Source organism: Lactuca sativa, chromosome 1, assembly GCF_002870075.4.
Source record: "Lactuca sativa cultivar Salinas chromosome 1, Lsat_Salinas_v11, whole genome shotgun sequence".
NCBI lineage: Eukaryota > Viridiplantae > Streptophyta > Magnoliopsida > Asterales > Asteraceae > Lactuca > Lactuca sativa.
In genome coordinates this window covers 7,387,765-7,401,471 of record NC_056623.2, presented here as the reverse complement: position 1 = coordinate 7,401,471, position 13,707 = coordinate 7,387,765, and the positions used below count along the sequence as shown (strand labels likewise).

The 13,707-nt window shown below is 33.5% G+C and overlaps 1 protein-coding gene and 1 long non-coding RNA gene across 3 annotated transcripts; both read left to right on the top strand.

Annotated features, from left to right (window-relative positions):
* Positions 1–9,123: 9,123 nt before the first annotated feature.
* Positions 9,124–10,089, top strand: LOC122195795 (varicose-related protein). The gene is made up of 3 exons (XM_042897899.1): positions 9,124–9,294; positions 9,370–9,540; positions 9,611–10,089. Exons 1-3 carry the CDS (start codon positions 9,169–9,171, stop codon positions 9,869–9,871), a joined length of 558 nt encoding a protein of 185 aa, XP_042753833.1. The 5' UTR covers positions 9,124–9,168; the 3' UTR covers positions 9,872–10,089.
* Positions 10,090–10,127: 38 nt separating this feature from the next.
* Positions 10,128–12,871, top strand: LOC122195796 (uncharacterized). 2 transcript variants are annotated; one of them, XR_006186545.2, is made up of 4 exons: positions 10,128–10,921; positions 11,039–12,324; positions 12,509–12,571; positions 12,654–12,871. It is a non-coding gene; the product is annotated as an uncharacterized LOC122195796 (long non-coding RNA). The 2 variants fall into 2 exon arrangements; XR_006186544.2 differs by lacking the exon at positions 10,128–10,921 and having other exon boundaries at positions 10,940–12,324.
* Positions 12,872–13,707: the final 836 nt, after the last annotated feature.

Here is a 13,707-nt window from a genome sequence, read left to right as displayed (position 1 = left end):
ACCGAAGTTCGGAAACTGCATCGGACCGAAGTCCGGAACTAACCAGGGCCTTGCCCTCTGCATCGGACCGAAGTCCAGAAACTGCATCGGACCGAAGTCCGGAATTGACTGGGACCTTGTCCCCTGCATCGGGCCGAAGTCTGGAACTAACTGCATAAGATTGAAATCCGGAACTGACTGGGACCTTGTCCCCTGTATCGGACCGAAGTCCGGAAACTGACTGAGCATAACATAGCATAGCATAAACATATCAACTAGCATAAACACATAACACAAAGACATGCTTGAATCACAAAGACATCAAGCACACTGAACTTCTGCATCGGACCGAAGTCCGGAACTGACTGCTAACTAGACGGGCCGGCATTGTGGCCGTAAACTCGTTCCTACTAGAAGGAAAACTCACCTTGAAAGCTGGCTGGTTAAACTCTACTCGGGAACTGTCTACTGCTGCTCCGGTCTCTCCCGACTACAATTCCCATAAACACACTCAATCAACTACTGATAACTTTACTGAGGGTAAAATGACTATTTTACCCCTGGACAAAGTCAACCTCCTGGCCAAAGTCAACGTACAGTTGACCCAACTCGTCGAGTTGGGCCGCCAACTCGTCGAGTCCCTACTCTTATTTCTCATTCCTGTCCGCTACTACTCGTCGAGTTTGGCATAGACTCGACGAGTTCCTTCTTGATACAAATAAACAGTCTATCTTCATTTGACTCGCCAAGTTGTATGAACAACTCGTCGAGTTCTCCTTCATCATAAGAGCATTCTAGTATGAACAACTCGTCTGACTCGCCGAGTAGTATGAAGAACTCGTCGAGCCTATTCTTGAGGCAAGAAGATTGCCCTGGACTCGCCGAGTCAGGGCATTGACTCGCCGAGTCCCTCTATCGTTGAGTCTGACCTCCGACTCACTGAATCCACCTCTAGCTCACTGGTTCTACTCGGCATAACTCAAAAGGGGAAAAGTTGGGGACTCGCGACTCGACTCGCCGAGTCTGAAGAAAAACTCGCCGAGTCACTTGCATGCAAACACTATACAGTCGATTCTGATCAATTCCATTGCATTCAACTTATAGATCTGGGTTCCTAAGGCTTGTTTCACACATAAAGTTTCCAACTTTACATGTGTTTATGCATCAAAGAAGGTTTAAAGGCTCTAAAGGGACCAAAAGTGTAGATCTAGGGCTTTTATACAAGAATGGTCCCATAAAGGCACCAGATCTGAAATTCTAGAGCTCAGACATGGGTAGATCTGATGGCTATTCATCACCACATGCTCTCTATACTACTACCAAGCCAAAAATGGCAAAAACAAGCCAAATAAGAGATCTAAATGAGGAAAGGCAAAGGTTTGAGCTTGATACCTCAAAGAAGACTGTAATACAACAAGGAAATCGGATCTACATTGCCCCCCCCCCCCCCCCCTGATTCCTCCTCTTCTCTTCTCTTCTTCTAGTTTTAAATGCACTAACAACTTGCACAATATGAGAAATCACACCAAAAATGACAAGGAACGGCTAGGGTTTTAGTATGGAACTCTCTGTGGGTCAGGGAGGCTGATTAGTGCACAAAAAGTTGTTTAAGTAGGGCACAGACCCTTAGATTTAGGGTTTCATCCAGACTGGCGGACTCGCCGAGTCCAAGAATATGGACTCGCCGAGTAGCCGATTCCAAACACGTGCTTATCCCGTCTCTACTCGACGAGTCGGGCTACTAACTCGTCGAGTTCCTCTTGAAAACTTGAAAAAAATAGATATTTAAATACATACCAGAATTGAGGCGTTACAACGGAATTTTATTAAAAAACTAGCAAGAAGCTAGAAAAGGAAATTACAATAAATTACAAGCAATGACAAGATCATGAAGCCATGAAGTCCAAGAGATATTAGCTTTGCTACACCTATTCGTGACAAAAAAAATTTACCACATCATCAAAAAATGACCGATTTCCTTGGCAACACCGTTCCAAAGATAATGGAATTACAGAAATTCCAAATACACCAAAAAGCAGTTATGATCATTGCATAAAAAGCTTTCCGTTGACCACTTCTCCAAGGGAATGAGTTTGACCAAAACAAGATCGAATCTATGAAAAGACGATGAGGAAGCAGAACACTCCATCAAATGGCAACCCTAGTCCAAAGATCAATCAATTCACTACATCCTAGAAACGGATGATCGATGGACAGTTGGACTCAACTGTAATGGAACAAACTGGACACAAGATTGAATCCAACAAAATACCCTAATGAGAGATTTTCTCGAGTAGGCAGCCCATTTAATCTTAATCTCCAAATGAAAATATTCAACTTAACTGGAACCCAATTATTCCAATAAGTAACGCCACCACCTGTAAGTCACGTACCATTGTCAATAAAAGACCTAGCTGAAGCAATCGTAAAGTGGTCAGCCGAGTCCAAGAGCCATCTCAACCGGTCAAGACTGGAATAAAGCTGTAAGCCATGCATCATAGTAAAAAAAAACATTAAATTGAGCCTGCTTAATACCACCTCGAGTCAATCTCCTAAGAGATGAAGTATCCCAGCCCATCAACACCCTATCACAAACTGATGCAAATTTATGAGAATCTAAAGCAAAGATCCTATAAAAAGGGTGGATGTTTTTTTTGACATGGGTGTTGAATTTAAAATGAGTGTTTTGTTGAATGGGCATCGAATATTTTTGTTTTAAAAATGATCTTTTAATATGAGAAACTATTGGATTGGATTTTGTAATTGTAATGAAAATCCTCATGCAGTTTCGCATTTTACTTTCTTATATTTGAAGTTCTTTTTTCTTTTCCTATATGATTTATATTAGAAAATATAGCATGGTGCAAATGTACAACATTTTGAAGGGACTCAATTATCATTTTCCAATAATGATAAAAATCTAAGGCGCACTATCAGATATCAGATGTTGTCTAGCATGTAACTAAAATGTCATTGCCACTATTACTATTTAAACAAATGCAAAATTTTGTATATGCACTTATCAAACGGAATAATATCATATTTATCTTGGTTTAACATCTAAATATCACAATTTTCTTTTTTAATGTTATAAAATATTATATTTATCCAAATCTATTTTTTTAATGATTTTTAATAATTTATAATCTTGGTTATAAGTTTACGGATATTATGGTCTACGGACAATTACCATAGCAAAAGTGACTTTTGACTAAGTAGAAAAAGATTCCACCTTGTAAGATAACATCAAAGAATAAGACAATTTTTCTTTGTTCCTTAACTTTTCTCAAAATTATCGTATGCTTCCGCAAATTATCATAATATGTAATTTTGTCTTTTTCAAAATTATTAAAGAAGTGCACATTGCCTGGTATATGAGTACTTATATATAATCACAAATTTGTTGAGTTAGGTGTTGTTTGTTTTTTTGAGGTAAAATGTCTGCAGTCTGCGGACCACATCTGTAGACCTCTGCAACAGAAGAGGTGGACCAAACGTCTGCAGCCTGAAAAAAGAAAACTGTTTGTTTTTTTAATATCTGCAAGCTACTAAAATAAACTAAAATCTAAATAAACTGATTTTTTTTAAACTACAAAGTGATTTTTAATATATTTATGACTTTGTTATAAATAATTAACAAATCTAAATCAACTTTTATGTATTATTGTATAAAAAGTGAAAATAAAAATAGTACAAATTAACGTATGAAAATAACCAACAATTTTGGTCGCAAAGTTATGTCTAAACATTGTAACTAGGAATCAAAGAATTTGATATATAAATGAATGGAAATAAACTTCAATTTTTTCAATTAAATCAATTAAAAACGTGTCATAAATATTTTTTTCTAAGAAATTGACGATGCTTTATTAAATAATGTTTTATAAAATTTGGAACAAAAAAATATAAGAATATATTATTTTAGTTTTTATATATTTATATAAATAACTTTAACGACCATTATTGTAATAAACTTTTATTTATAAATTTGTCAAAAATATAATGTTTGTGTCGTCAAACTTTTTTTTTGAAATATTATAACTTTTTTTTTTTCAAATTGTTTATCACTAATAAAGTTGCAATAAATATAAATTCAAAAAAACTAAAAAAAAAATAAAGTATATGTGTTTTTTTATGCTAGAAGATGTCTGAAGGTGTTAGAAGACTCTGATCCACATCTGCGCCAAGAAGAGGGGGCGCAAACATTTTTAGGTCTACAATCTTCAAAAAAACAAACAATCTACAAAGGTTAATGTCTGCGCATGGTCTACACCGCACAGACAGAAGATCTGCGGACGAAAAACAAATACCACCTTAATCACTAAATATCCAAACGACCAAATGCAGTGTCATATTAGAAAATAGTTAATGTTTCAAGATTTATTATAAAATATATTTTTTAAATATCAAGAAACTCTTATCAAAGAAAGAAAAATAGATAGGAGCTAGATTACATGTTAAACATGTAAAACTGATCATGGTCGTTACATCAATTAGATCGGTTTAAAATTGCACCTCTACATCACGATTCTTAATCCAGAGAAAGGTAGAAAACCGTACATTGCTTGCTAATTCTTGACAGTTCCTTACATTGCTGTCAGTGGCTGAACAAGAATCAAACTTAACCGGGGTCTAATTATACTTAGAAAGGGAACATCGACAGTGTCGGTGTTTAATTTTAACTCAATCAACGGTGGTCGTGCGGCAACCCATGTTTTTGCTTCTTAAACGTCTAGTTTAAACAAAGAAAGAATGAGAGAACGAAGAATTAAGGATACAAGGAGAAAAAGAAAGAGCAAAAGGAAGATTTTGAATGTTTCAAATCTTGATTAGTGGGTGCCAAGACTAGAGGGACTATCTAATTAAAAAAATGAATATATATATATATATATATATATATATATATATATATATATATATATATATATATATATATATATATATATATAGGGTTAGGTTCTACGAAAATAAAAAAAAAACCCTAAAAATTGTAAAAATAAATAAATAAATACTTAGAGATCACAAATCTTTTTTTAACTTTATATATACAAACTTCTCAACTTTTTAACAAATTCTTTGAAAAGGTTTTTGGAAAAAAAAACATCGATTTTTTAATTTTTTTTCAGCGAAATTGTTAAAATAACCGACGATTTTTAATGTGTAAAATCAAAAAAAAAAAGTTTTCTGATCTCTAAGTATTTTGTTTATGCATTTTTATGATTTTTATGATTTTTTTAGGGTTTTTTGTTTTCCTATAACCATTCTCTCTCTCTCTCTCTCTCTCTCTCTCTATATATATATATATATATATATATATATATATATATATATATATATATATATATATATATATGGAAGAGTTATATGGAAAATGAATGATTAGGGCAACACATATTTGAACCAATGAAAACATGACAACACATCACTTCCATAATAACTTCCACAATACATTACTTGTGAAGAAAGAAATGGACACATGTCATTTGATTATTGGTTCCGGTAGATGTTGCCCTAGTTATTTGTTTTCTATAGAACTCATTCATATATATATATATATATATATATATATATATATATATATATATATATATATATATATATATATATATATATATATATATATATATATATATATATATATATATATATATATATATAATGGTTCCAATGAGAACCTAAAAAGATTAACAACCCTACGAACCATTTTTTTTTAATATTTTCATTAAGAGCATTTTGGACTTGTCAAATATTAATATTATATTAAAGATTAAGAATCATAAGAACCATTTTTTTAAATATTTTCATTAAGAGCATTTTGGACTTATCAAATATTAATATTATATTAAACAAACTTTATATTCTCTAATTTACAACTAATTGTCACTCGTTGTTGGACAGTCGTTGGACCGCCGTTGGACTAATAGTCACTACAAGAAAAAGACCCTTTTACGACGCGCAAACGATGACACTCGTTGATTTATGTTACGCAAATGAGAGTGACATTAAAAAAGTGTCATCTCTTCAAAAAATTTAAAGATTTAGGTCACGTATTATTGCGTGCCCTTAAATTAGTGTCTTATGTAAAACAAATTAAAAACACGGAGGGCACTTATGCATCCTCTATCAATGTCACTTTATGATTTTTACTCAAAACGCGCCTTCTTAAAATTTTTAAATACCCCGCTTCAAGATCTCCATTCGTTCTCTTCTTCCCTTCTCTCTGTAAACCCTAATCACGATACCATCTCTGTTATACACCTCGACAACTCATATAATCGTTCTATAATTTTTTTCTTAAAAACTCGGGTTCATCCCTGAAGATCACTAAATGACGACCGACAACTAAGGTCGTGATTTTCATCAAGAAGAGTTTCAAAAACACTTCCCTCACGTACGCTTTTCTTCTTCAATCTCACATCCATTTAGGGTTTTGGCATACAAGAACTCTATTCGACTCATCACACACAACTATTAAGGGAAGATGTCAAAGCATTCATAGGCCGGATGTAGCAGCAATCGAAGATTCACCTGTCCATTCGACAACCTCTTTGGTCACCTCTCCTCCGGTGACCTCGTGCTCACCTCTCCTCGTCGGAGACCCTGGCACCTGACCTCGTTAGAGACAATATGATTGCTCAAATTTACATGCCCTAGTTCGACTAAGGTATGTTTTGTTTTTTCCCTCTTCCTAATGTTTTCATTCTTCTATCCTCAATCCTCTATAATTTCTGAAAAATCCGAAGCTTACTAGTTTTCTCATGATAAAAATTTGATATTGGTTGTTTTAGTCAATAGATTTTTCAGGGCAACATCTCTCTCTCTCTCTCTCTCTCTCTCTCTCTCTCTCTCTTTCTCTCTAAAACTATTATCCTCCATGGCAACGTCTCCATTTATTTTATCTTATATCTTTTTCAAAATTGATCCCTATCTATTTTTGGTGGGTGATTAATACATAGATTGAACTACCCATGTCAAATATCTCATGTGATTAGCTTAAGGTTCTTGGGGTTCTAGGTGGGTTTGGCTCCTGGTGTGTTTGGCGTCCTTGGTTTTGTGGAATTTTACAGATGAGGTTCTTTCATAGCTGCATACTTTCAATTTTCGTGTGTATCTCATAATCTCATAAGCTTTATCGTCATATGACGATATTGCCCTTCCCACTGTAGCAATATGTGTATTGTTCCATGTATTATTATCCACAATCACAATGAAAAAAGATTCTCACCTTAGATAATCCCTTTATGCTTCCTGTTCCCTTAGAAGACACGATTTTAGTGGATTTTCCTCTAATTTCTTGGGTCAAATTATTTATTGTAGCAGATACTGCAATAGCACTTATGAGGCATACTGCATGTGTTGTAACAAGAATCAACTGAACCATCACACCAGCAAAATACATCCTCGTGAGGCCATACAACTAATTAGTTTGTGGAAGGGTCTTCCACGTGTTTGACAAAATGCCCCAATCAGTTATGGCTTTCATGTATGTCAATTTATATCTGGGATGAAAGAAAACTTTGATCAACTAACTACAACTAATTAGTCTGTGGAAGTGTCTTTTTAATTCTTATGCCACATGAATCTAAAACTAGTACTTTAAAATATGAAGGCAATATGTAAGTAAATTGATTTGACATCCTCTTTACTATGAGTGCCACTAATACTTTCCTGTTTTCATGTAGAAACATGTGTGAGGGAGAAAGTTGTTGATTCACTTTGCATGATTGGTACTTTCAACATGTTAATTATATCTTTCAGTGGCCTAACGGGATGGGGTTAATTATATCTTTCAGTGGCCTAATTAAATGAGAGGGCTGGATTTAGTCCGGATGAAGAAATCGAACTCTATAAGGTATGTTTTCTGGTGGTCTTGCATTGCATTGAATGTTTGTTTGTTTGTGAAATATTTTCCACGAACCAAGTAATGAAAAAGTTAATTGGAAGATGGGAGAACTTACATACCTGAAAACAAAAACAAGCAATCGGATCCCGTTAAACTAACAATCTTAAACACGTTGAATCCTAATTAGAATCAGAATCAAAATCATATCCTGAAAAACAAACCTAAGTTGAAATGTTTCTAGTTGTAACATATATAATAGCATCAATAATACCTTCAAAGAATCTATTGAAAACCTGAACTTGTAAGAGGTCCACAATGAAGATGGTACCTTTTATGAAAACCAATTTGACATAAATTTTATACATATACAATGAAAACCAATAACATAACGCTCAGACACGAATTGCAAAGGCTGTACATAAATTGTATCTTATTTGGTTTTCCCCCTTTTTTTTAGTTTGCAATTTTACACACATATAGCTATACATACATGCATATTTATAGATACATATATAAATAGAAATTCATGTATGTATGCATATAGATACATGTATGTATGCATCTATGCATATAGGTACATGTATGTATGCATCTATGTATGTACGCATCTATGTATATAGATAGAAATACATGTATGTATGCATATAAATACATGTGTATGTTATGTACGCGACTTTCATTTAAAAAATTATTGGATTCCATTTCATTTTCTAACAGATTACAATTCTCTCAAGGGTGTTTGGTTTGCAAAATGTTTTTGGAAATAGTAGGCAATGAGTTTGCAAGAAAACGAAATATACTAATTAAAAAAACTAAATAATCTGGAATTTAGCTGTTAATTTCAATATTTGTAGTATTTATTTATTTCAATATTTATAATAGGGGCATGTTAGTCTTTTAATAAAAATAAAGAATGGAGTATAATTCCCCTTCCACCCACTAAAATTCTTCAAACATAACATGCATTTTGAAAGAATCTCCTGAATTCAATTCTGTTAAAGGATGGAATTTGAGATTCCATTTCCTATAAAACTAAAGTTGGTATTTTTGCTTCAGACTGCACGTATCGTCTCCCTGCTGTCGGAATCTTACAACCCACATGTCCGCTACGGGGAAGCCATGGCTGTTGGCATTTCCTGTGCTGGCACTGGTCTGAGTGATGAAAGTCATGGTCTGATGTCGGGTGTGGCAGTGAGTGATGCACCAACCAGTTCAGAACCATTAGACAGTTGTGCTACTATAAAAGGTAGGCAAATAGTTATAAATAGTAAATGAAGAACCAGGTATTATTCTACCAGGAAAATTAAAATAAAATTTCAATTGTGGTCCACAATCAAACAGCATATATGACTCATGAACTTATCAATAAGGTTGTAAATCAGTTGGAAAAAACAGTTAATACTATGCTTGAAGCAACTGTTTCAAGGCAAATTCAAGTCCAACTTCAAACATCTGGAAAACAAGCTTTACAGGTATGTGATACAATAGGTCTTTCCAGAATCTAAAATCATGAGTTTTATTTTTTAAAATTTAAACCATTTTTACAGGAGGCATTAAAGAGTAGTATGGAAGCTTCTGTTCTTCCTGCTTTCGAGATGTCCTGCAAAACCATGTTTGACCAAATTGACTCCACATTTCAAAAAGGAATGGTTGACCATACAACAGCAGCTCATCAGCAAGTTGAATCTATACATTCGCCTTTAGCATTTGCTTTGAGGGTAAGAAAAGTAGAAAACACAATTCCTTCCTTTTTTTTCTTTGATGTTAATTTTTGTTTTCTTTTTTCAGGATACTATCAATTCAGCATCATCGATAACTCAAACATTGACCAGTGAGTTGACCGATGGTCAACGGAAATTTGTGGCTCTTGCAGGGTCAAAATCGGTAAATCCATTATTAAGCCAAACCAGCAACGGGCCTACAAGTGGTTTCCATGAGAAGGTCTTTTTTTTACCATGTCAAAATGTAGCCCAAGGGGTCGACCTTCTTCATTTTTCCTCCCAGCTATCTATCACATTGGGATTGATGAATATTGTAATAATTGATTAATATTGTGAAATAAGGGTTAAATGGTCATTTAGTCTCATTAAGACGGTTTACTAGAAAAGAAACAAACCATATGTATCCAACACTTTATCCTAACAAATATTATTTACTCATTCAACCACTTTACCCATATTCTAATATTTGAACTTTTTTATTTTTAACAGATGGAAGCACTAGTGGATCCAACAAAAGAGCTATCAAGATTAGTATACGAGCACAAATACGAGGAGGCTTTTACTTCTCCACTTCAAAGAATTGACATACGGATCATTTCCTGGTTATGCCCACAGGTATATTCACACATAAGAGTAAATTACATTTTTGGTCCCTAGGTATAGTCGATTCTTGTAGTTTTAGTCCCAATGTGTTTTCTCTTGCATTTTTGGTCCATGTTCACTACTTTTGGTTTCTTAGTATAACTGATTTTTGCAAATTTGATCCGAAGTATATATGTAGTAGAAAACATATTGCAACCAAAATTGCATATAAATTTGTGGTGATTTTTGAATTTTGTTGGGAAAAATTGGGTAAATTATAATTGGGTAAATTAAACAAAGTACAATATCATTTTATTCAAACCTATATTTGAGTTGTTGTTTTGATTGTTGTTTCAAGGGTGAGTCCAGGGCCTGAACCAACAATTGGATAGGCTCAACATGTGGGATCATTGAAGAGGTTCTTTGTGAACCATAGCGTCTAGTTAAAGCCAAGCTCTGTGTGAGCCAAGTTCAAAACCAGAATCCGTGTGATTAAATTTGCATCTGCATGATGAGTGATTGAGTGAGATCATCTGTGAGATTTTAAGGAGTTGGAAGAAGTTGAGTGCAGAATCCGAGTTCCGGCTCACAGTGGTGTTGACATTCCGGCTATGTTGGTGTGATCCCGAAGATAGCAAGCGTGTGGAGAGGAAGAAAGTAAGCAGCATGTCCAATCACATTTGGTGATGAAAAGAAATAATGAAAGCAAGTAGGAAGACTGATCATGTTTGGTGATCAGAAGAAAGAACAGCAGAAGCAAAGCAAGCAGCAAGAAATAGCAAGCAAGAACCAACAGGTTAGTTTATAGTCTATAAATAGGTAAGTTTGTTTTTTTTTGTTTTAAGGGTGTGTATTTAGTCTCTTTCAAAGGTAATATATATACAAAAATTGCTGTTTTGATTAGTGTTAAAAGGGTGAGTGTAGGGCCTGAACCAACACGTATCACTTTATATTCTCAAAACAGTGGAAGAGCTTGGATTAGAAAAAAAAACCTCATTCAAGGTAAGTTTGATCTTATTTTATGATTCAATGTACTAAATTATTCTTGACTTGTTTTAAGTATTTCCTTCTTGAGGAGTTTTTGGCCTCTTTATGAAGCATAACATACCTTAAATGGCTACCATAGTTTTTTTTTCTATATAAAGATGAACAGATCATCATTTATGTTTATGATTTCAACTGCTAATTTATGTAGTCAGATCACATGCCTATATTGTTGAGGTTAATTGTTCTTTCCTACAGACTACTTAGAAAAAATAGAGCCACTTTTTAGTGGGATCTCTGTACTGAAATAGTTCACACCACGTGCAAAGGACTACCTACTCTTATGCGTGGAGTGCATCTCCACCAAGTTATAGTTGTTGAAGACCAAGTTAATGCTATTGAAACTATGAGGCAAGATGATACTAGATATAAGTCTTATAAAAAAAGGATGCAAGTGGGATCAAAACCAGTTCCTAATACAACATAGCAAAGACCCAAAGCCAATTTAAGGACAAGTTTTCCTTCTATCCAGCCACAACCTGAAGGGTAACTTTTTTTTTTTATATTTTTTTGAAAACACTAAAAGCATTGTTTACATTATGTTTATTCTCAATTTCTGTACTCATTCCTATTTTACTTATCTCTTAAGAACCTACAATTTACAATATAGTAAATCTATTATATCACCAAAACCATTTTAAAAGCATGACCTGTGGTTGTGGGACATTGAGTTATATATTCAACAGGATGTTCATATGTTAGCAGCATTAAAACAGTGAGTACTCATTGAAGGAATTTTCTGGTCAATTCCCTTATTTATATGTTAAAAGACCATTATACCCCCTGTTATATTTTAAAATCATAAGTGAAAGATTTATTTATGTGATTGTAGTGGGACATTGAGTTATATATTCAACAATTTTGTTGATGCAAGAGCATTTAGTGAAGTAGTGATGGAGGCAAAAGCAGCAGGTTACACTGAGCCAGACCCCAGGGATGATCCTGCTGGGACAGATGTAGCCAAAAAGTTTTATTTTTTAGTTTTTTTTTATTTTCTATACAAATATATAAATAAAAATCTGGTATTTTAAGTTTTAAATTATAAATTATAATGGTGAATCAATATTGCAGGTGATAATTCTTGCTAGAGAACGTGGTTTAAATCTTGAACTTTCAGATATCCCTGTTCAAAGCCTTGTGTCAGATCCATTAAAGGTGATGATTAATTTTTTCATTTTTTAATTTTATTGGTTTTTTGCTTTATGATTTTTACAAAAAAAAAAAAAAACCAACATCAAGCCTGCACACTGCATAAAGTAAATAATTGAAGATAACAGCTCACTGCAACAATCTCACATTTTAACCCAAACCTAATGTTTATGGTTGATCGTAAGTTCAGGTTGTTATGCAAGCTGGTGATGCTGAGCTTGAAATGCGAGGAAGGTGCAGTGCAGGTCAAAAGGTTTGCCATCATCTCTAATTACCCATTCCAATTGTATTTTGGATTGAAGGAATTTCACAAATCCATTTTCAATTGATCTCAGGTGCTTGCTTCACTTATCATTAGAATAGCTCTGGAGTTAGAAGAGGAAAAGAAACCTCAAGCTAAAAGAGATAAGATGCTGCAAATGCAAGTGTTGCATTCTTCATTTCAATTGTTACTATGAAACACATAGTAGATTAGATGAATACAAATTTATATATTGTAATGAAATAGAATTGTATGACACTAAATTCTATGCAATGGATTGTATTTTTTGTATATGGTAATTTATTTATATTATGAGACATTAAATGCAAATTTAATTTAAAAATTAATAAATATATAAATATATAAATATATTTTTTTAAAAATTTAAAATTATGATACGCAAAAATGTGTGTCATCTTCATTTATGACATGGCCTTTCTTGATAGGGGCTTTCTTGATATGCATTGCGTGTCATTAACACGCGCGTCGTAAGGTTATGACACACGAATGCGGGTCGTTTTCCTTTATGACAGGGCCTTCCTTGATACGCATTGCGTGTCGTAATTGCGCGTCGTAAGTGAGCGTCGTAAATGCGCGTCGTCTCTCTTTATGACAGGGCCTTCCTTGACGCGCATTTGCGCATCGTCTGAGCCTTTTACGACGCACAATGAGCGTCGTAAAAGGCTGTTTTTCTAGTAGTGAGTAAAGTTATTGGCATTTTCTGGTTATATTCACAGCTTAATAAAACAAATATTGTAGTTCTCATTTCTTTGATAATTCTTTTTAATACATACAATTTATGTCTTGAAAATATACAAAATTTTAATTAAAAAATAGATTTATGTCTTGATAAACTCAATCTTCTCTTTTTTCTAAATTGAAGATTTCTTTAAAAAAATATATATATCGTGTATAAGACATATTCACAGTTTAATAAACATATTAATTTAATAATACACGGCTTAATATTTTCATACATACATTTATTCATATTTTAACAAAAAATTTATATAAAATATACAACTTAATACAGTCCAATTTTAGTTTAATACATAAAATTCACAACATAGCATAATACAATCAACTATACACTAATTCATATATTTAAAGTTAAACCTAAACTTTAC

Coding starts and splice junctions, on each gene's coding strand:
- LOC122195795 (XM_042897899.1), top strand. CDS start 9,169: ATGACTCATGAACTTATCAATAAGGTTGTAAATCAGTTGGAAAAAACA. Junction 9,295..9,369: donor CTGGAAAACAAGCTTTACAG/GTATGTGATACA, acceptor CCATTTTTACAG/GAGGCATTAAAGAGTAGTAT. Junction 9,541..9,610: donor CTTTAGCATTTGCTTTGAGG/GTAAGAAAAGTA, acceptor TTCTTTTTTCAG/GATACTATCAATTCAGCATC.